Source organism: Dipodomys merriami, unplaced genomic scaffold, assembly GCF_024711535.1.
Source record: "Dipodomys merriami isolate MVZ:Mamm:240054 unplaced genomic scaffold, mDipMer1.0.p SCAF_1, whole genome shotgun sequence".
NCBI classification, from domain to species: Eukaryota; Metazoa; Chordata; class Mammalia; order Rodentia; family Heteromyidae; genus Dipodomys; species Dipodomys merriami.
In genome coordinates, this window is record NW_027202270.1 from 17,362,546 (window position 1) to 17,385,390 (window position 22,845).

General features: G+C 51.4%; 1 protein-coding gene across 3 annotated transcripts in view; it reads right to left on the reverse strand.

Annotated features, from left to right (window-relative positions):
• Positions 1 to 346: 346 nt before the first annotated feature.
• Pnkd (PNKD metallo-beta-lactamase domain containing) overlaps positions 347 to 22,845 on the reverse strand; it is a 64,931-nt gene continuing 42,432 nt past the window's right edge. For all 3 annotated transcript variants that reach the window (XM_070017324.1, XM_070017340.1, XM_070017331.1), the window contains 8 exons: positions 6,738 to 6,853; positions 6,524 to 6,636; positions 5,851 to 5,909; positions 5,187 to 5,279; positions 4,456 to 4,619; positions 3,298 to 3,384; positions 2,438 to 2,553; positions 347 to 2,248 (listed from right to left, as the gene is read on the reverse strand). In XM_070017324.1, coding sequence (XP_069873425.1) covers positions 2,069 to 2,248; positions 2,438 to 2,553; positions 3,298 to 3,384; positions 4,456 to 4,619; positions 5,187 to 5,279; positions 5,851 to 5,909; positions 6,524 to 6,636; positions 6,738 to 6,853 — 928 coding nt within the window. In that variant the 3' untranslated portion in view covers positions 347 to 2,068. The remainder of the gene's footprint in view (positions 2,249 to 2,437; positions 2,554 to 3,297; positions 3,385 to 4,455; positions 4,620 to 5,186; positions 5,280 to 5,850; positions 5,910 to 6,523; positions 6,637 to 6,737; positions 6,854 to 22,845) is intronic.

The following is a 22,845-nucleotide window of genomic DNA, read 5'->3' on the forward strand; positions in this document are numbered from 1 at the left end:
ATACAGTGAAAGCAGGGGTTATACTGTGGGAGAGGGTTCTGGCTTTTGCTGGCTAATTAGGGATGAGTCTCAAGACTTTCTTTCCTGGGCTGGCTTCAAACCATTATCCTTAGATCTCAGCTTCCTGAGTAGTTAGGATTCCAGGCATGAGCCACTAGTGCCTGACTTTCATTTTGATTTCAGGGTGGTATTAAGGATTGATCCCAGAACTTTAGGCATGCACGGTAACCAAAGCTTTTAAAGAGTGGTAATGAACCCCAAGTTGTGGTCTTTGGGGGTAGTCAGGAAAACTAGTAAATGCTGTTTACAGTTGTGTAGCAGGAAAGACAAGCAATTGAGTGAGTGATCAGATCATGGATAAATCATTCATTCAACATTTATTGAGCGCCTACTGTGTGCCAGGCACCGTGCTAGGCGCAGAAATAGAGAGAGATGCAGAAGGTACAGTCCATGCCCTTAAGGATTCACAGTCTAGAAGGGGAGACAAACGTGTAAACAAGTAAAACAGGGTGTGTGTGATAAGTGCCACGAGAGAGAAGCATTTACAAAGTGCAGAGGTAGCCTGGAGGGGAGGGGAGGGGTGTGGGGTGCCTTCCTGGGGGAGGGGCTAGAGAGATGAGGGGGCTTTGCCAGGCAGAGGAGGCAGGAGCGGGAAGGCATTCCAGCCTGAAGAAACAGCATGAGCGAAGGCACAGAGGCAAGAAAGTGCGTGTCTCAGCAGCGAGGGACGCTAACTAGTCTGGTGGTATTGCTAGAGTGGGTTCCAGAGCTGGAGCTGGAGAGGTCATCAGAGGCCAGATGAGGAAGGAAACGGAGGGCAGGGGCATCTCAGAGGGTCACCAGAGGTGAGCGGAGTCCAGGGGAAGGCTCTGACCCAGGAAGACAAAGGTTTTGGGCTGACCCAAGGTATGCCTGCTTGAGGACAAAGGCTTCCCACATGGTGATCTCGCCAAAAGGAATCAAGACCAGAGGAGAAACCGAGCTGGAGGAGGAGAGGAGAAGGGCCAGGGCTGGGAGTTCCTGGAAGCTGTCACTTGCTTGAGCATTCTGCTGCCCAGAGCTCCATCCTCTCAGTAGGGATAGGGCCCAAGATCCAACGGGAACTTGGCAATAAAAAGGAGCCAGAAAAATGCCAGGGTGAAAAAACAAATCTTTACTAACTCAAAGGGAAAAAGAGCCGAGAAGAATGTAAGAGAGATTACTTTAGATAGAAGAAGGCAGGCAGAAATTCCTAAGAACGGGGACTGAAAGGAGAAGCTGCGTGGGCCCAGGAGGACAGTGGCTCTCTCTCCCCTAGAAAGGCGGGCTTCTGTGGCCCAGCCTAGGGGCAGAGGCCAGGGCACACTCAGGCCAGATGTGTGCATGGAGGGTATGTGGCTTTCAAGACTGTCAGGCTCTGTATCCCAGCATCTGGAGTCTCCTTGGCAACCAGGATCCTCCCCCTTCTAAACTGCAAGGGAGACACTGAGGCAGGGATTGGCCAGAGCCAAGATTCCAGCCCTTGTGTGTTAGGAATGGCTCTGCCTGGAAATGCCTTGGCAGGGAGGGAGAGTGAGGGCCTTGGGGATGGGGGCAGGGGCTCAGTCACCCAGTCTCTGGCTGCCCCTGTTGGTGACCACTTTCCTGAGGCTTAGGCCACTTTGGAAGCAGGTTTCTCCCCCATCCCTAGGTGGGGAAAGGCAGATGGACTCCTCCCTGGTTATGGCTCTTGCTGCCATGGGGGCAGTGAGGCTCCCCAAGGAGGAGCCAACAGCAGCCGCCATGTCTTTGTGCTGTCCTAGGAGAGGGGGAGGGAGGAGGACCCTTCTCCTTAGTGGGGTCTGGAGATGTCCCTTTCCTCTTTCCCCTGATGACGCAGCCTCACTCTGTGGGAACTTCCAGCCTCCTCCTCTCCATGTGGTGGTCTTGGCCCTCCCTTCCCCCTGACCGCTGTGGGGGAACGGTGCCTGCAGTGGGCGCCAATGGGGGCAGTGGTGTTAGTGATGAGAAGGACAGCAAGGTGCGGGCGGTGGGTGAACTCCCTACCACAGGGGTGGGCAGGGCCGGGCGGGGGGCGGGGTGGAGGGTATCATTTGCTCTTGTGTGTATCCTTTAGCCGACGGAGCTCCTCTAGCAGCTGGGCTCGGGAGCAGCCATCATCGCCATCACCAGTGGGACCTGGGCCTGGCCCCAGAGCCTCCTGTAGTGCCAGGCAGTGGGTCCTCAGGAACGGGTTGTAGGAGCGCTCCTCTCCCAGGGTGGATGGGCACTGCAGAGCAAGAGGCACCAGGCTGGGTGGACAGAAGATGGGAAAGGGACCCAACGCAGGCAAGCCTGCCCCAACTCCACCCTTGGGGCCAGGATTTCAGACTTGATTGGCCCAAAGCTTTGGGAGGCACCCACAGGCCCAGGACCAGCTGGGCCAGGGGAGTGCCAGGGCCCTGTCCAGAGCTCGCACCGTGCTCTTGCGCTCCATCCGCTGCCTCTGCACCCACTGCATCTTCCTCTCCCGGGCCACGTTCTCTGGCTCCACCACGCCTGCGAAGCCCAGGTTCTCCTCCGCATACTCATGACCTAGCCACAGCCAGAGAGGCAGGGAGGCAGGGCACAGAAGGATGAGTGGCCAGGTCAGAAGGGCTCCATGCCCTGGCCCGGGGGTTCCTCGCAATCCTGGAGGAGGGCAGACTCCCAGGAGAACTTTGACCACCTAAGCTGCTTCTCCAACTAAACCCGCAAGTTAGCCGGTGGGAAAGAGTGCAAGGCAGTTCAGGGGCAAAACCTAGCTTTGGAGCTGGGAGGCCACCCTGTAGGCCAGCCAAATCCTAGTACCTATTTAAGCCACAGTTTCTTGTTTGGTAAATGGAGAAAACAGTAATGGGACTGGACACTAATGTGAATGTTACGTTTCCATTGCTGAGGATGTGGCCTGGTATATAAAGGGTTTGCTGAATGAAAGGATATATGCTCTGAGGAGATATCTGTGAATGTTTTAAAGAAGTAAACACAAGGCAACAGACAGCATGCAGAGTGGACTGTCTTCTCAGAGTGGAAGCTGTTTTTTGCTTTGGGGTCTGACACGCTGGGTCCTGCAGGGCTCCTAAGAGGCGGAGGACTGGCTGGCTGGTGGGGACAGTGGCATGAATGACAAGAAGCATCCTAGAGCCAGGACTGCAGCCCAGAAGAAGGAAGGATGGCAGCTGCTCCCCCTAATGCCTAGCGGTGGGGTGGGGCTCCTCTGGGCCAGCAATGGGGTTGGCTTGGTTTCTGGGAGAGTGAGGTGCCAGGCAGGCCACAGAGCTGGGGGGAAGGGGAACTCACCAGGCCACAGCAGTGTATCATCCCCCAAGCCCAGCACAGTGTCCAGTGAGCTCAGCATGGTCTCTGCAGTGCCCTCAAAGGTCCGTCCTGTGAGGAGTCCGGGATGCAAGGATGACACAATACAGTATAAGGTACATGGAGAAAGGAGAAAAACAGCTTGGGCAGCTCTGGTTGGCAATCTGCCCTTCCACTGTATCCTATCTGCCATCCCCAGACATCTGCTGTGTGTGTGTGCGTGCGTGAGTGCGTGCGTGCGTGCGTGCGCCTGAGCACTGTCCCTGAACTTTTTGCTTAAGGCTGTTGCTCTACCACTTGAGCCACAGCTCCACTTCCAGTTTTCTGGTGGTTAATTGGGCTTGCTTCAAACTGTGATCCTCGGATCTCAGCCTCAGAAGTAGCTAGGATTACAGGTGTGAGCCACTAGTGCCCAGCTTACTCCTTCCTTCTTCTTTTTTTTTTTTTTTCCTTTTTTGCCAGTTCTGGGGCTTTAACTCAGAGCCTGGGTGCTGTCCCTGAGCCTCTCTTGTGCTTAAGGCTAGCACTCTACCACTTGAGCCACAGCCCCACTTCCGGCTTTTTCTGTGTATGTGGTGCTGAGGAATTGAACCCATGTCCATGCTAGGCAGGCACTCTACCACTAAGCCACATTCTCAGCCCTATTCCTTCCTTACTGGGAGCTGTGCTCAATCAGTCACTCTCAGCATGAGGGAGACTCATTGCACACAATGGTGTGTGGGAGAGGGTCTGTGGAGTATTTGGGCTGAATTCCCACACTCAAACTTGGAAGGGCAGAGATGCTCTTTTCTTTTCTTTTTTGCCAGTCCTGGGGTTTGAACTCAGAGCCTAGGCACTGTCCCTGAGCTTCTTTTGCTCAAGGCTAGCACTCTACCACTTGAGCCACAGCACCACTTCTGGCCTTTTCTGTTTATGAGGTACTAAGCAATGGAACCCAGGGATTCATGTGTGCTAGACAAGCACTCTACCACCAAGCCACATTCCCAGTCCCATCTTATGAAATCTTGAGGACATAAAAACACAATCAGGTGACAAGAAGGAAGAGCCTGCTGTAGTAATGTCAGCATTGAAACCAGTGTTTCCATGCATGGGACTCTGCCTGTCCTTCCAGTCCCCACTGCTGTCTCTTTTGGGGGAACTTACCACAGCCAGAGAGGAAGAGTAGATCCCCTGAGAAGAGGCAAGAGGGACCCTTATAGGGCTCCCCATCCAGCAGGTAGACCAGATGGCCTTGTGTGTGGCCAGGGGTGGCCAGGGCCCGGATCTGGAGCCGTCCAACGCTGACCACATCTTGATGACACAGGGGGCTGGGCAAAGCAACAGTGGAAAGGAACTCCAGCTTGCACCACATTGATCCTGCTCCCACTCTAGGCCCAGGGCTGATGACTCACTAGTTGGGTTTCCACTCCAGGAAGAAGGTACCAGTGCCTGTGGTCTGGGATCTACTTTTTTTTTTTTTTTTTGGTCAGTCATGGGGCCTGAACTCTAGGCCTGGGCACTGTCCCTCAGCTCTTCAGCTCAAGGCTAGTGCTCTACCATTTGAGCCACAGCACTACTTCTGGCTTTTTCTGCTTATGTGGTGCTGAGGAATTGAACCCAGGGCCTCATGCATGAAAGGCAAGCACTCTACCACTGAGCCACATTCCCAGCCCCTGGTCTGAGATCTAAAGCCTCTCTTTTACTGTTCTGGGAACTGAGGCTGGCCCGTTGGGGCCAGGAAGTTCTCACTCAGTCATGTGCGCTGACATGTGCTAAGGGCCAAGAAGGAGGTCTGCCAAGACCCGGCTGCTGATGGATACTCTGCAGGACTTAACTGAAGCTGGAGAAGTGACACAGGGCCCAGAAAGGTGACTCTTCCTGGGTGAGGGACTTACTGGGTGAGGTAGGGGATGCCATCCTGAGGGCTCCCATACACCCGACAGTCTCGGTGCCGCCGGCTGAGGTCCCGGTTCCCTCCACTGTGGTCCCTGCAGGGCAGCAGAGATGGGGGCTTCAAGGAGCAACTGTAGTTGAGACTGTCTTCCCTAGAGCCTCTCTGAGTCTTTATTCCTGCTGTTCCCTTGCCCAGAATGTCACTCTCTCAACTTCAACCCCCACCTGGCTGATGCCATCTGATCAGTCCAGACTCTCCGCTCTAGCCACCCTCAAATTCTTCCAGTGGATCTGACCACACTCTCTGGTGCCCTTCCCCTGAACCTGCTATCACCTCCACTTCTATGTGTACGACTGGGGATCTCTTCCTCAGGGTTGTCTCCCATAATAGACTTGGAGTTTCCCTGATGGGTGCACACGCCTCGCACACATAGGCATGCCCTCGAGTGGAAGCTACGTGACTTCCCTGCCCTCCTCTGGGGCTCTGCAGCTGAGTGAGTGTGGTAGGGGCACCCCCTTCACCTCCATCTCTGCTGGTGTCCAGATGACTTCATGAAGGCGGTGGTCGCACAACCTTGACTTTCTCACTCCCCAACCCACGCAAGCCTTTCCAGCTCAGGCTGGGTGGGCCAGAGAAGACGGCTGCATCCGGAGCCATCCCCTTACCAGTGTTTGTGGGTGCAGAGTATGGCAACCAAGGTAACTCCTTCCTTTTCAATGGAAGCCTGGGGGAGAGAGGAGGTATTGAGTCTGGGAGCTGGATCTGATGAGGACAGATGCAGAAGGGGATGGGAGGGGGGTAGGCTGGGTGGGTGGGGAACAGGGAAAGATGAAAAGAGAGGGAGGAGATGGAGCCAGACAATGAATGGGGAAGGAGGTGGGACATGGGGGAGGACGGGGAGGTGGGAGGAGAGAGTCACATGCAGAAATAAGAAAGGGAGCTGAGGGTGACGCTTAGTGGTCCACTGCTTGCCTCGTAAGCTAAGGCCCTGGGTTCATTCTCAGCACTGTGTAAGGAAAACAGAGAAAGAAAGAAACAGCAAAGAAAGATGGCTTAATGTGAGGGCGGGGGGACTGAAGAGGGTGAGAGACAGCCTGGAAACTGAGTAGATCCACAGTCCTGAGCCAGCACCCCCATCCCAGCCTCTATGGTCTGTGCCTCTGACTCTAGCCCCCAAACCACACCCCTCCCCCAGGTCATGTTTAGGTAGCTACTGGGTGTGCATGCACACAGAAGGGCACATCCATGGGCAGAGAACCAGGGTCAAGCCCTCTGTCAAGGGGAGCTGCCAGTTCCCAAAGGTCACTCCAGATGCCCCCCACCCAGCTCTCCTCTCACCTGCACAGCCCGAGGATCTGAGGGGTCCACAGCCACAGCCAGCCGGGCCTGGGTGTCAATGATGAGGTAGCTGTAGTTGTCGGAGAGGACAGGGATGGGAAGCACCTTCACTCCTGGGGATAGAGGCACACAGAGAGGCTGTGGGCAGGGAGCCCAGCGGGTGGGCAAGCAGAGGACAGGGGCTGGGAGGTGGGCCTGGGCCAGCCATGCTCACCATTGAAGAGGCGGGGCTGGGTTTTGGAGTGGCCTTTGGGGTAGCGATTCCGAGCCCTGCGCAGCTGCTGTCGGTAGAAGAGGTATCCAAGCCAGGTGCGGGTGTACAGGCTGTACCTGAGGGTGGACAGTCTGGGGTCAGCCCACCTTCAGCTCTCTAGACCCCCCTGGTGCCTGCAGGCCACCCTGCGTCCATACAGTTCCACTGCCACCCACTGTGCGCCTACTGCTCGCCTGCTCAGTGCAAAGGCCTGGCTCTCACTTTCCACTGGGCCTCACACATCCTGTAGCTGAGCCCTGTCAGCACTGAAAGGAGCTGCCTTGGACTCGTGCTTCACAGAAGAGAAACTGAGGCAGGGATGGGATTGAGTTAGTATCTAGAATTATATCCAAGCCAGTCAGTAAACAATGTAAGGCATCCTGAGATACAAAGGTAGAGTGGAGGGCTGGGAAGGGGCTCAGTGGTAGAGCGCTTGCCTTGCATGCCTGAGGCCCTGGGTTCGATTCCTCAGCACCACATAAGCAAAAAGAAAAAAGCCGGAAGTGGCGCTGTGGCTCAAGTGATAGAGCACTAGCCTTGAGCTGAAGAGTTGAGGGACAGCGCCCAGGCCCAGAGTTCAGGCCCCACGGCCAGACCTCCCCCCCCCCACAAAAAAAATACAAAAAACCAAAGATAGAGTGGAGGAGGAGGAGGAGGAGGAAGATGAAGAGATGAAAGAGAGGAGAGAGAGGAGAGGGAGAGGGAGAGGAAGAAGAAGAGAGAGGGAGAGAATAAGTATAGGAGAGGGAGGGTAGCTTTGCCCCTTAGACAAAGTCTAGTTGATTTAGCTGATGTCTTCTGCAATTTGGCTCAAACCAAGTAGATTCCCATGAGGATGTGGCAGTAAAGAATTGGCTAAAATTTACCCATCGCCCTGGGCTCCATGGGCTCCTGTACTGGCATTGGTAATCATCCTTGCATCCTGTGTCCTTTTCTCATAGGCCCTCTATTTTTCATTCAGTTTCCAACTCAGCCCCTCATACTTTCATTTCCCCAGCAATGTTTATTAAGGCCCGGCTGTTGGCCGGACCCTGTGCCCATTGTTCTAAGTAGGGGAGGCAGGATAAAAACCAGTACAAATGAACAAACAAGGCAGGAAAAGGATAGAGAATAAAAACAGGGCTGCTTTTTCCAATACAAGGCACAAGGAAAGGGAGTCTCTGTGAGGAGGTGATATGTCTAAGCAGAAGGGACAGATGAGGTGAGTGGGAGGGAAAGACCAGCCACGTCGAAGAACTGAAGGTGAGTACCACTGGTAAGTCAGCAGGAACGTGTTAATGCTTTGTATTCTGTGTTGTAACGAAGTTAGTGCAGCAGAGACAGCCAATGAGATATATCATAAAGCAATCCCTGGCTGGGTGCCAGTGGCTCAGGCCTGTAATCCTAGCTGCTTAGGAGGCTGAGATCTGAGGATCACAGTTTAAAGCCAGCTCGGGCAGGAAAGTCTATGAGACTCTTATCTCCAAGAAACCACTCATTGACACTGTGGCTCAAGTGGTAGAGCACTAGCCTTGAGCTGAAGAGCGGAGGGATAACACCCAGGCCCAGAGTTCAAGCCCCATGACCAACTAAATTATGCTGAAAGAGACAAAGAGGAGAGAGAGATCTGAGCTGGGTTCCAATATAGCTCATGTTTCTAATTCCAGCTACTTAGGAGGCTGAAATCTGAACACTGCATTCAAAACTAGCATGGGCAAACAAATCAGATACTATCATCTCCAGTTAACTAGCAAAAAGCTGGAAGTGAAGGTGTGGGTCAAGTGGGAGAATGCGAGAGCTGAATGGAAAAAAAAAACTAAGTAAAGGCAGGAGGGCCTGAGTTCAAGCCTCACTATGGGCACAAAAGAAAAGAAAGAGTGAGAGAGGGTGAGAGGATGTGGGGGGACACAGACAGAGAAGAAGGAAGGGAATGAGAGGATTGAATGAAACTTAAATGTCCATGATGAGATTGCAAAAATTGTTGAAGCTAAACATATATTTTCCCTACAACCCAGCCACACCACACCTGGGCATCTACCCAGAACATCACAAGCCAGGATACCATAAGGACCCTTGCACATCCATGTTCACTGCTGCACTATTCACAATAGCTAAGTTACGGAAACAGCCCCAGTGCCCTACAATAAATGAGTAGATCCAATGTACCTATGCACAATGGAATTTTACACAGCATTGGAAAGAATAATATTTGGTCATTTGCAGGGAAATGGATGGACCTAGAATAATCATGTTAAGTGAGGTAAGCCAAGCTCAGAGAGGCAAACAGTGCGTTTTTTTCTCATATGTGGAAGCCAGACCTAAAATACACTGGGACATGATAAATTATACAGGTCTTCAGGCATAGTGAGACCAAAGGAGGATGCTCTTAGGAAAGAACACAAAGGTGTAATGCCTATGTGCACCTGATCATATAATATTTATTGAAATGGACTCCAGGAAATGGAAACAAGAGGCTTATTCTTTGTTGCTGTTTTTCTTTCTTTCTTTTTCTTTTTTTGTCTTGTTTGTCTGTCTGTCTTTGGGAGGGTAAGGGGAAGCACAGAAATGGAGGGACAAAGGGTGAACAAACGCAGCAGTGGTACTCACTAGACATTATGCTAAAAATGAACAATACAACTGTGGGTAGGGACAGAAGAAAAATATACTCTTTACCTGAATCATGTAACTGTAACCCGTCTGTACATCACCTTTATAATAACAATTAAAAATTATAGTTGAAAAGTCCTTTTTGGTTAAGAAAAAGATCATGCTATATGCCAGTGGCTCATGCCTATAATCCTAACTACTCAGGTTCAAAGCCAGCTAGGGCAGGAATGTCTGTGAGACTCATCTCCAATTAACCACAAAAAGCCAGAAGTTAAGCTGTGGCTTAATTGGTAGAGTACTAGCCTTAAGCAAAAATGCTTAGGGATAACACCCAGGCCCAGAGTTCAAGACCAGGACCAGAAAAACATTATATTTTGATGCATCGATATGGAAAAGAAACTGCATTCTTCAAAGTGGTCTTTATTGGTGAAAATAACTTTGTGCTGAGGACAGAACCCAGGGCCTCATGTATACCCTAGGCAAGCACTCTACCTCTGAGTGACCCCTCACCCCCACTGGACCCTGAATGGTTCCTTTGCATGTCTATATTTTATTATTATTATTATGAGCATGCAACAGAGTGGAGGGAGGGTTAGTACGATAAAGGGGGACTCTAAAAGATCCCTATGGTTCAAGAATAAGATTATCCTCCCCAGGGCTGGGAAGGTGGCTTAGTGGTAGAGTGCTTGCCTAGTATGCATGAAGCCCTAGGTTTGACTCCTCACTACCACATACACAGAAAAAGCTGGAAGTGACTTCAGTGGTAGAGTGCTAGCCTTGAGCAAAAGAAGTTCAGGGACAGTGCCCAAGCCTTAAGTTCAAGCCCCAGGATTGGGGGGAAAAATTATCTTCCCCAACTTAAAAAAAATTGCCCATATGATCAAACACTCAGGTGTTTTATTTGTTTGTTTTATTTTGTACTTTCTTTTCTTTCCTTCTTTTTTTTTTTTTTTTTTTTGGTGCTGGCATTGGAGTCAGAACTCATATTCTCACTTTTTCACTCATAGCTCTCACTCTGAGCTAAGCCTCAGTTCTGTGTGTGTGAGTGTGTGTGTCTCAGTTGTGGGGCTTAAACTCAGGGGTTAGGCCAGGTGCCAGTGGCTCATGCCTGTAATCCTAGCTACTCAGGAGGTTGAGATCTGGGGATCACGGTTCAAAGCCAGCCTGGCTCAAAGCCAGCTTGGGCAGGAAAGTCCAAGAGACTCTTATCTCCAATTAGTCCACCAGAAAACCAGAAGTGATACCATGGCTCAAGTGGTAGAGCACTTGCCTTTAGCTGAAGAACTCAGGGACAGCTCCCAGGCCCACGACCAACAAAAAAAGAAAAAGAAAAAGAAAAAGAAAAAGGAAATACTATCAAAAAGGGGGAGGGGGAGCAGATACACAAGAACTAGCCATATAAACTTAAGGACATTATTAAAGGGGCTGAGAAGGTGGCTCAGTGGAAGAGTGCTTGCCTCATAAGCATGAGGCCCTGGGTTCCATTCCTAAGCTCAAGTAGTAGAGCACCTTGAGCTGAAGAGCTCAGGGACAGCGCCCAGGCCCAGAGTTCAAGCCCCATGACCAATTACCACTCCCCCCCCCCCCCCGACAAAGACATATTAAAATTGCAAAAATTGTTCCAAATGTGCCTTGAGCCTTTGCAACTCTCTTGGAGAGGACAGACAGAGCAGATTAAGTTGAGTGGAAGAAGTGTGTGTCACAAGAGATTTTTCTGTCATGATGAACACAGGGCTACTTTCTTCCTCTTTCATTCTCTCTCCAACCAGTCACTGAGGCCCAGCAGTAGGCAGTTCTGGAGAGCAAGACTGAAATAGACAAGGTTGCTGCCCTCCTGGCATCTGTTCTACAACACTGGACAAATGCAAGGTTGTGAGCTATTATAAAGACAGCAAACCTTTTCTAGGCTGGAGAAAGAGCTAAGCTCAGATGGCTCATATACCAACTGCCTCTTTTTTGGGGGGTGGGGGGTCCGGTCGTGGAGCCTGAACTCTGGGCCTGGACACTGTCCCTCAGCTCTTCAGCTCAAGGCTAGTGCTCTAGCACTTGAGCCGCAGCACCACTTCCGGCTTTTTTCTTTTTGCTTATGTGGTGCTGAGGAATCGAACCCAGGGCCTCAGGCATGCAAGGCAAGTGCTCTACCACTGAGCCACCTTCCCAGCCCCTGCCAGCTGCCTCTTGCCCACATGGTTCTGAGCCCCAAAAGCCTGGAGGATCTGGAGAACAGCCAGAGGACACCAGGGCCCTGGCATCCTGGCCTGCATGTCTTCTCTTGAGCAAGTCCCTTTAGCTGGGGTACTCTTCTTCCCTTTCCTGCCCTATGTCTAACCCCCCCTCTTCCAGAAAGCCTTCCAGACCATCTGAGCTTCCCTTTCTTACCCTGTTCTGAACATACAGCACTGAGAGTTTAACACCTGGAAACTGGGCAAGTCACCCACCTAGGATAAGAAAGAGGATATCTGAATAATTTCAAAGTATCTCCTGAAGAGATCAGTTAGCCAGCAGCTGAGAAACCTGGCTGACTTCATCTGAAATCAGTGGCCAAGGTTAATCTCAGGTCTGAGAGTGTAGCTCCCTTGCAGTTGCTTGCCCAGCAGGTATGAGTACCAGTTCCATTCCCCCACCACAAAAAAATTAATTAGCAGTTTTATAAATAAATATACACACACAGATAGAGACATCATTTGCCTCTTGATATGACACACAGAGGAAGGCACTCCTTCACTTCTGTGGTATGCACACCAAAAACGCACAACCGTAATTTATTAATGAGAAAAACTCAAATCCAGCTTGAGGGCCATGCTACAAAAACATCTGGCCAGGATTGCAAATGTGGCTGAGCAATAGAGTATTTACCTAGCATGCATGAAACCCTGGGTTCGATTCCTCAGTACCACATAAATAGAAAAAGCCGGAAGTGCTGTGGCTCAAGTGGTAGAATGCTAGCCTTGAGCACAGAGAGGCTCAGGGACAGAGCCCAGGTCCTGAGTTTAAGCCCCCAGGACTGGGAAAAAAAAAATCTGGCCAGTGCTCCTAACATGTCAACACCATGCCAGACAGACTGAGGAATTGTCCCAGATGGGAGGATACCAGATTAAACACGGTGGGCCCTAGTTGGACTCTAGACTAGCAAAAGAACATAAATGGAAAAGCTAGAGATCTTTAATAAGGTCTGAGAGTAGTTAAAAGTTTCATGCTAAGTGTGTGTGCGTGCACGCACACACATGCACTTGCTTATATTGGGGCTTGAACTCTTGGCCTGGAGCTATTTTTCATTCACAGTTAGTGCTCTACCACTTGAACCACACCTCCACTTCTAGATTTTTTTCTGGTTAATTAGAGTTAAGAGTCTCACAGATTTGTCTGCCCTGTCTGGCTTTGAACCTCGGTTCTCAGACCTTAGCCTCCTGAGTTGCTAGGATTATAGGTATGAGCAACCAGTGCCCAGCTAATTTGACTGCGCATGACTATAAAAGATATTAGCATTTGGGGGACCTGGGCCAAGGGTACATGAGATTCCTTTGTGCTATTTTGGCAAGTTTATGGTTTTTTGTTTTTGGGTCTGGTCGTGGGGCCTGAACTCTGGGCCTGGGCGCTGTCCCTCAGCTCTTCAGCTCAAGGCTAGCACTCTACCACTTGAACCACAGCGCCACTTCCGGCTTTTTTTTTTTTCTTCTGCTTATGTGGTGCTGAGGAATCAAACCCAGGGCCTCATGCATGCAAGGCAAGCACTCTACCACTGAGCCACCTTCCCAGCCCAAGTTTATGCTTTTTTTTTTTTTTTTTTTAATTCTCCCACCACCCCCGACTCAAGTTTATGCGTGTGTGTGTGTGTGTGTGTGTGTGTGTGTGTGTGTGTGTGTGTGTGTGTGTGTGTGTGTGTGTGTGTGTGTGTGTGTGTGTGTGTGTGTGTGTGTGTGTGTGTGTGTGTGTGTGTGTGTGTGTGTGTGTGTGTGTGTGTGTGTGTGTGTGTGTGTGTGTGTGTGTACCACTAAGCCACATTCCCAGCCCAATTTTGGCAAGTTTAAAGTTATTTAAAAATGAAAAGTTTAATAATATAATGAAATAAAACTGTTTTATTCTTTGTTTTTTTTTTTTTGGGTCCGGTCATGGGGCCTGAACTCTGGGCCTGGATGCTGTCCCTCAGCTCTTCAGCTCAAGGCTAGCACTCTACCACTTGAGCCACAGCGCCACTTCTGGCTTTTTTCTTTTTGCTTATGTGGTGCTGAGGAATCGAACTCAGGGCCTCAGGCATGCAAGGCAAGCGCTCTACCACTGAGCCACCTTCCCAGCCCTTATTCTTTGTTCTTGACACTATTTTGCAGTCCTCTCAGAATCCTGTTCCATCCTGTTTCTTTTCTGTGTCAGCTCTTAGACATCTCAGGGATGGGGCTGGGAATGTGGCTTAGTGGTTGATTGCTTGCTTAGCATGCAAGAAGCCCTGGGTTCGATTCCTCAGTACCACAGAAAAAGCTGGAAGTGGTGCTGTGGCTCACATGGTAGAATGCTTGCCTTGAGCAAAAAGGAGCCCAGGAAGAGTGGCCAGGCCCTGAGTTCAAGCCCCAGAACCAGCAAAGAAAATTAAAAAAAAAAAAAAGACATCTTAGGGATTCTGGCAGGAGAAAGATCGGGGCTCCAGCCATGGCCATCCTGCCCTGTGCTCTGGGCAAACTATGAGAAGGTTCCTCCTCTACAAAATGGCCATGCCCTGATTAGGGACCATGCGAAGACTGACACATAGTAAGTCAGAGCTGGGAGGTGGAAGGGTTTTTTAGCAAATGGTGTTTTCTTCCTGAATTCAGCTAGGTGTCTGCACAGCTGCTGGAACATGGTTGCCTGTGTCTAGGAAGGACTGAGAAATGCCCAGCCTCCCTTGTTGGAATCTGTGTGTGTATGTTTATACATGTGTACACACACACACACCACCACCACCACCACCACCACCACCACCACCACCACCACCAGTACAGGGGCTTGAACTCAGAACCTCCTGCTTTCACTTGGCCTTTTCATCTCAAAGCTGGTACTCTAGCACTTGAGCCATATCTCCACTTCTGGCACTTTGCTGGTACCATGAAGATAAGAGTCTTTGGGCTTTGTCTACACAGGCTGGCTTTTTTGTAAACCTTGATTCTCAGATCTCAGCCTCCTGAGTAGTTAGGATTAAAGAGGCAAGCCACCAGTGCTTGGCTTCCTCCTCAGAATCGTACAGTGTGCTTTGGGTTTGTCACCTAACAAAGGGCAGGACTGAGGGCAGGGATCATACTCAAGAAGGCTGCTGTAACCAAGGCCATTTCTCTTCGGCTCTCTTTATTTGGAAAATGTTTACTGCACAAAAAGCAGACAGAAAACAAGGCAAATAGATCCTTGCCTGGAGGAGCTTGTGTTCTGAAAAAGCGAGAGACTAACAGACATTAAACCAGCAAACATAAATCACACACCATGAGTTAACTCAAGCCAGAAAGGAAGGGCCTGACCATAGGCAGAGTGTCCAGGGAAGACCTCAGAGGACACATCAGAGCTGGAAAGCAAGAGATGGGACCCGTTGTACGCACTACTGGGTGGGTTCACTACCAAGGCCCAGGCAGGTAGGGGTGTGACCCATTCTAGTAGGCCTTGTTTTTGTTTTGTGCCAGTATAAGGTACTTGAGCTCAGGGTCTGAATGCTGCCCCTTAGTTTTATTCAGTCGAGGCTGGTGCTCTACCACTTGAGCTACAGTGTGGGGAAATCTGTGGGGAACACAGGTAGCAAAGATGGCCCTGAGAGGAAGTTGAGTGGGCAGAGCCGGATTTGTTTAGGTTCAGTGTGTAAACAACTCATGGAAGGTTAGGTGCATAAGGTGTGGCCTTTACAGTGATTGGTTGGTCCCATTTCCTCCCCTCCCATGCAGTCTTTTGCTTTAAAAAGGACATGTTCCATGTTAATAAACCTTGGTTTGACTCCCTGCTTCTGATTGAACGGGCGAGCGGCCACATGAAGACAGACAAAGACCCAACACTACAGCTCTACTCTGGCTTTTTGATGGATAATTGGAGCTATGAGTCTCACAGACTTACCTGCCTGGGCTGGCTTCTAACCAAGATAATCAGATCTCAGCTTCCTAAGTAGCTAGGATGACCGGCATGAACCACCAGTGCGATCAGCCTTGGAGTCTCGGCAGAGGGGCAGCGGGTGACCAAGCAGGCCCAGCTGGGGGTGCGGAGGAGGGCAGAGAAACCTGGCCATAGGCTGGAAGGGTGGAAGCCTGTAGTGGGCTCTCAGGGAAGTTCAGGGTCTGCATTCCCCTGCTAAAGGCTGCTGAGTAGAGGATGCTTGAAAGGCAGTCAGTCAGAGGGGAAGGTAGACAGGGTACAGAGTCACCCGGAAGGCAGGGCCTGGGCTCCAGGGGTTGCTGGAGGAGAAGGTAGGGGTGGTGGTGAGCATTAAGTGGCTAGCAAGGATACAGCCTGATGTCTGGCTCCAGCAGAGGGAAAGATAGGGCTGAGCAGGAGGGAGGGAAGGGCCTCAGGGAGAACCCCATTGCTCTGGGCAGCTGACCTGGCAGGTCATGACTTCCACATGACTCTGTTGCTGGGCTCAACTCCGCATCTGCCAGCTCAGAGCGCCAGCTCAGCACCTCTTATCTGGGAAAGGTCTGATTCCCTTTTAGCCCTCAAGGTCTCAGAGGCATCCAGCCCCACACCAGGGGAGAAGTGCTAGGAGCATGCCCCCAGGCCGCATCACAAGAGCCACTTTCCACCCAATCCAAACTGTAAGCCACAGGCAGAAAGGTAAGCCTCCAGCACACCACATCTGACCTAGAACAGCTCCTGCTTAAAAGCCAGCCACAGCGCCCAGGGCTCAGGAGTCTAACTCCCACACAGGCCCTTTGGGGTCCAGTCGTGGGTCCTGAACTCTGGGCCTGGGCGCTGTCCTTCAGCTCTTCAGCTCAAGGCTCGCGCTCTACCACTTGAGCCACAGCGCCACTTCCGGCTTTTTTCTTCTTTTTGCTTATGTGGTGCTGAGGAATCGAACCCAGGGCTTCATGCACGCAAGGCAAGTACTCTACCACTGAGCCACCTTCCTAGCCCCTCACACAGGCCCTTTGTACACAGACACCTCCTCCTCCTCCCCTCCCCTGCAGCCCAGTGAACACTCTGTGTTCCCCACTGTGAAAGGGTGAAAACTCCCTAAACAACGGAGTGTATAAGTAAACCACACCATGTACATACAGACTGGGGATAACTACACAGTCTGGTAGAATGACAGGTCTCAACATGCCCCAGGTTCAAACACACATCATGAAGCAAAAACAATGTGACAACATTTACTAAAAATGCCAGTGCATGCAGAAACCATGACATGTACCATCTGGAGATGGCAACATGTGGGAAAAGGACAGGGCAGCTGAGGACAGTCCCATCCAACCCAGCAGAGATGCCCGGCCTTTAGCACTGTCTGAAGCTTTATTTCTTAAGCTGTGGGGTGGCCTTAGGAGATAAGGCAAAAGCCTTATCTACCACTTTGAGCCTTAGCTGCACTTCTGGTTTTCTGGTAGTTAACTGGAGATAAGAGTCTCACAGACTTTCTTGCCCAGGCTAGCTTTGAACGGTGACCCCTTTATCTCAGCCTCCTGATCAGCTAGGATTATAAGCAAGAGCCTTCAGAACTGGGCAGGACTGCTGTATTATCTAGCTTGCACTAACTTATTTAAATTTCAGGGTTGCCAGGTGCTGGTGGTTCATGCCTGTAATCCTAGCTATTCAAGAGGCTGCAATCTGAGAATCATGGTTCAAAGCCAGACTTAGTAGGAAAAGTCCATGAGGTTCCTATCTCTAATTACCAAAAAGCTGGAAATGGAGCTCACATAGTAAAGCGCTAGCCTTGAGTGAAAAAGCATATGCCCTCAGTTCAAGCCCCAACACCAAAATTAATTTTCAGGATTAATGTGTAGTTCAGTGGTAGCGCCCTTACCAAGCACATATGAGGGTTTGAGTTCTAACCATAACTTTTTTTTTTTTTTCCGTCTGTCATGGGGCTTGAACTTGGGCCTGGGCACTGTCCCTCAGCTCTTCAGCTCAAGGCTAGCCCTTTACCACTTGAGCCACAGCACCACTTCCAATTTTCTGGTGGTTTATTGGAGATAAGAATCTCACGGACTGGGGCTGGGAAGTTGGCTCAGTGGTAGAGTGCTTGCCTTGCATGCATGAGGCCCTGGGTTCAATTCCTCAGCACCACATAAGCAAAAAGAAAAAAGCTGGAAGTGGCGCTGTGGCTCAAGTGGTAGAGCGCTAGCCTTGAGCTGAAGGACAGCGCCCAGACCCAGAGTTCAGGCCCCACGACCTGATCCAAAAAAAAAAAAAAAGAATCTCACGGACTTTTCCTTCCCCGGGCTGGCTTTGAACCGTGATCCTCAGATCTCAGGCTCCTCAGTAGCTAGGATTACAGGCATGAGCCACCGGCGCCTGGCTCTTGGAAAACAGAGAACTCAAAACCATTCTCTTTGTGTCCTGCCTTTGTGCTGGCAGCCCTCCCTGCCTGGGGAAATCCAGGCTTCTCTATGGCTGTCCAGGGTTCAGTCCACACCTGTTTCCTGGGAGCTGTGGCCCTGAAAACCTCCTTTCTCTGTGGGGTATGCAGCTCCTGTCCCTCACCTGTGCTGTCACTTCTACTGCACTCCCCCCCCCCCCCCCCCGGGCAGTGTCTGACCTAAGGCCAGCAGGCTCCCACCAGTTCCTCGCCACCCCATATCCCCCCACCCCCAAGGAGCTCTCAGCACTGGCACAGCACAGCAAGTGGCACTGAAGAAAAGCTGGTGAGCCATTAGGGAGGTTGGGAGGGGCCCCGCTTGCAGCTGGTAGTCATCAGGCTGGTGGATCTGGGGAGGCTCAGTGGGGCATCTTGCTCAATTGATGTTCTCTCCACCCCTCTCCTCTCCTCCCTTCCTTGCCCACCTGCTTCCCATGTCCCTCCCCCCTCCCTACTGCCTTGGCAGACCTAGGCAAGCAGGGTGCTCTGCCAAGCAGGTCACCCAGATCCAGGGGCATGGGCGGGTACTGTCACTGGGGCACAAAATCTCAACATCCTCTGGTCTGCAGCCAGGGCCTGAGCCAAATGGAAGGAGCACTGGAAAGGGAGTCATAGCCAGTCCCTTAGCCTTGCTGTGACTTACTGTCTCATCTTTAACAATCACCCGTGCCATGGCCTTTTTTATTTATTTAATTTTTACCTCCATCTATGAGCAAGTCCTAATTATCTGAAGTTATCCTCAAAATAAACCCAGGGGCTCTAGCCACCCCCTCCCACTCCCGGTCAGTAGGAAGGGCCTTGCTCAGGATCACAGAGGCCTGAGTTGTGAAGCAGAGATTCATCCTTGGCAGCCAGACCTGAAGCCCACAAACCAACCACTCAAATGTGAGGGCTGGATGAGACGAGCTATTTGGGAGCTACCCCCATTCCTCTGAGGGACTAAAGTCAGGGTCATCACAGTAACTGGAAGAGGTATGACCTCCAGGACCTCCAGGGTCAAGCGATCACTCTGAGTCCTCCCCCTGAACTACTCACAACACAAGCCATATTTTGTAGACAACTGCAGGGGGGAAGAGACCCCAGGGGTTTTAGGATATGACCCCTGATCAAGGACTCTTGATGGCCCCTTTCAAAACAAGGCTTTGTGACTCCTGATCCTGGATTGTTGGTGGGTTGGTGGCTGCAGGGCATCCATGGGAGCCAGATGGAGAAGAGAATTTAGAAAAAGAAATAGCCTAGAGAAGAGGTAACTAGGAGGAAGCTGTGTCCTATTACTGACCCCCACCTCACCTAGCTGGGATGCCACTGGCCCTTGTAATAGCCTCTGGTTCTTCCCTTTCTTTTCTCTCTTCCTCCTTCCCTTCTCCTTCTCCCTCTTCCTTCCTTCTTTTCCTTTTTCTATGGGAGTGTGGGGAGAAGCTGTGGATGGAATCCCCAGTCTAGCGCATGCTGGGTAAGCTCTTCAGAGTTACTTCCAGCCGTTGGCCCATTTGTGGAGCCATTACCAGATACATAGCTTTTCTTCAATTGTTGGGCACAAGAGGGCAACAGAAGTATTTCTTTTCTATAAAACAGAGTGTTCAACCCTCCAAGAGTTCACAGCGTCACAAGGTGACGCTGACACCTCAGGCCGGATGTGGATCCTGCTCTGGGGTCCCCCGGGCATGGTCACTAGGTGAGGTTTAGGACATAGGACAGTGCTTCTCAGACTGGGTGCTACCCACCTGCATCAGGTTGATCCACTGGGGACCCCAGGGAATAAGACAATTCTGGCCTTCTCTCTGTCCTCCCTTGCTTCCTGGACTTTGGTGCTAGATTTGAACCCAGGGACTAGCACATGATGGGTGAATACTCTACCACTATATCCCCATCCCTGAGTTCCCTGAATCCCAGATAGGATACAGAAAAACCACCCTGTGTGACAAGGCGGGTGTGGGTGACGGCCTGCCCTGGGGCCCTCCCTGTGGGGTCAGGGCTGTGGCCTGAGTGTCTGTCTCCAAGCGTGGGGTCACAGCACACCTACTCCTTGCCTCACTGGGAGAGAATGTGGCTTCTCTGGTATGTGAGGCAGAGCCTCCAGCGTTATGGGAGACAGGTCGTGTGGGACAGCTGGGGACAGTGAGGCCAGCGAGGCCGAAACCCCAGCCTCTCCTCTGACCTGCAGTAGAAAACACACAATGGAGCTCCTCTTCCCCTTCCCCTCCTCCCTCAGGCAGTCCTGAGAGACTCTGGAGGGCTTCCAAGTGTCTGCACCACTGGGCCCAGGGCCCACTCAGGCCAGCCAGGGCTGGGGAGCAGCAGAAAGGGGGTTCTGCCTCCGGCGCAATGACTGGGAAACCCCATTGCCAGGTCACCTCATCCGGCCTCCCCTTCTCCCTCTAAATAGTCCCTGACCCCACTGGGGCACCAGACTCCACTCTACCCCAACAGGCAAGCCCACGTTAGTGGACAATGCTTTGAGCCAGGACTCGGCTTGAAGACTAATTATCTGACCAGTAATAGTAACAAAAGACTCCCCAGCTGTCCCACACGACCTGTCTCCCATAACGCTGGAGGCTCTGCCTCAGATACCAGAGAAGCCACATTCTCTCTCTATGGGCTTGAACCCAGGGCCTATTAGGCACTATCCTTTAGCTTTCTGACTCAAGTCTAGAGCTCTAGCACTTGACCCATACCTCTACTTCCAGCTTGTTTGGTGCTTAATTGGAGATAAGAGTCTCATGGATGTTTCTGCCTGGGCTAGCGTCTAACCGTGATCCTCAGATTTTGGCTTCCTGAGTAACTAAAATTACAGGCAGGAGCACCAGCACCTATTTTATTTTGCTGTTTTTCTGTTTTATTTTGAGACTGGAACTTGCTGTGTAGCTCAGGCTGACCCTGAACTTGAGTTCAAAGGTGTGCTGGGATTACAGGCCTGCCCCTGCAGCACCAGCTTGCCTGGGAGTCACTTTCCCAGACCCATTAGAAGTCAATAAGAAAGAGGTTGGAGCAGAGGTTGGAGACCATCCCAGGCCAGCTCTTCCCCAGTCTTTGAAGTACTCTGTAGGACACCCATCTTTTAGAGTGATTTCTGGCCTACTTCTCTGCAGGACAGGAGGTGCAGTAAGCACTGGCAGTCCCTCATCCTAAGCTGGAGGCCTAGGCAAGCTGTCTCCTTGCCTGTGCTTCCTTAGCTACCTGATCTCCAAGGCTCCTGGGTTTGGTTTCTTTTGGCTTTTCCCTCTTTTTCCTCATCCTAATCCCAGATGCTCCTGACTCAGCCCATTTCCTGGGCAGGCCTGTGGGAGACCAGGCGGAGATAGACCTGCACCTAGGGCTCCAAGAGGGGGAAGATGGCAAGCCACCCCAGAGGAGAGAGAGATGAATTTGGACTGAGGAGGCTGGACCAGCTTCATAGACGACAAGGCACCTGGGCAGAGCCATTCATTCATTCAAAAACATTTAGTAAGGGCTATGTGCCACACACTGTTCTTGAGGCAAGAATGAAATAGTCAGACGTTTCTTCCCTTGTGGGGCCATATTCCAGTGGGAAGAGGAGAAAAACAAACATCCAGTATGTCATGTCATGTGGCAACGTTCCGTGAAGAGTAAGAAGGCGGATGGAGGGATAGAGGGGACAGGGATGTGCTCCTGTGTGTGTGTGGGGGGGGGGGGACGGTCAGGATAGGCCCCTCTAACAAATGTGAGCCTAGATCAAAGGAAGGGAAAGCAAGGGAGCAAGGGCCAAAGACAGGGTTGACTAGAATTGTTGAGAATACTTAGGGGTACCAAGACAGGAGGCAGTGCCCAGTGTAAGTGGCAGGCAAGAGACAACCTGGCTGACCCAAGGGTGACCTTAGAACATGCGATAGAATGTGACTTGTAGAGAGACACAGAGAGCAAGGAGGATCTGATGGATTAGACACAAGTACAGAAAGAGTCCAGGGCCTGGGGGAGACAGACGTGGGCAGGTGTAGGAGAGGAGTGCAGGAAGGCCGCAAAGGCCTAAGAGAGGTTGCTGGCTTTGTTCTATACGCAGTATGGCTTAGGATGAGGACACCAGCTCAAAGCCAGGCTTTGAGACCAACTAGGCAGCAGAGGGGGAAAATGGGTTAGTTGGGAGAGCAGGGAGGCTAAGAGGCTGCTGTAGGATCACCAAGGCCCATGGAAAGAAAGGAAGAAAGGGATTCTGCATTCTTCTAGCCAGGCTGTGTTGGAGATGGCTCAGATCACTGCTTGTCCTGACCTTCAGGCCATGAGAATGGAGTCCCCTACTCTACAAACCTCAGGTCAGGGCTTCTGCCATCTGACATGGAGCCAGTGGGCTTCACTAGCCTAGACAGGTCTACCCCAGGGACAGCTGGTGGAGGCGGGGAAGATTCCCTCAGGCTCAGGACTTAGGGACATTCCCAGCCCTTCGAGACCCCCACGCAGGATCTACTCCCCTCCCCACAGTGGACAGGCTCTCTTTACTACCACTGAGAAGGCAAAGGGGAAGACGGGAGACCAAGGAATGAAGCAGAGGGCACACAGGGAGAGTCCAACCCTCCTGTCCAGGCTCTCCAGGTACAGTAAGACTCTCCTGGAGTCTATCCAGTCATACTATGGGCCCCTACTTACATCTGTTCACCTGTGCCTTTCCCCAACCCATGGGGCTCCTGCCTGTGATCTCATAATCCCTCAATCCAGGACAGGTGTTACTGAACAGATAGAGGTGTGTGTTATTTTCTGATGGGTGGGTGTGGAATAAACTTGGAGGAGAGTTGTGGAAGGCAACTCCAGAAGGAAGCTGGCCATGTTCCTCCTTCCCAACTACCCCAAGCTGCAGCATGAGCAATGGCCAACATTTCCTGAGCACTTTCTGTGAGTGCAGCCTGATTTCACCTCGCAGGACCCCACGGGACATCTGACAGGGGCACACAATGGGGGCACAGAAAGGTGATGTGTGTGGAGTCACACGGCTCTGATGCAACAATGCCAGGATTCAATGCTGAC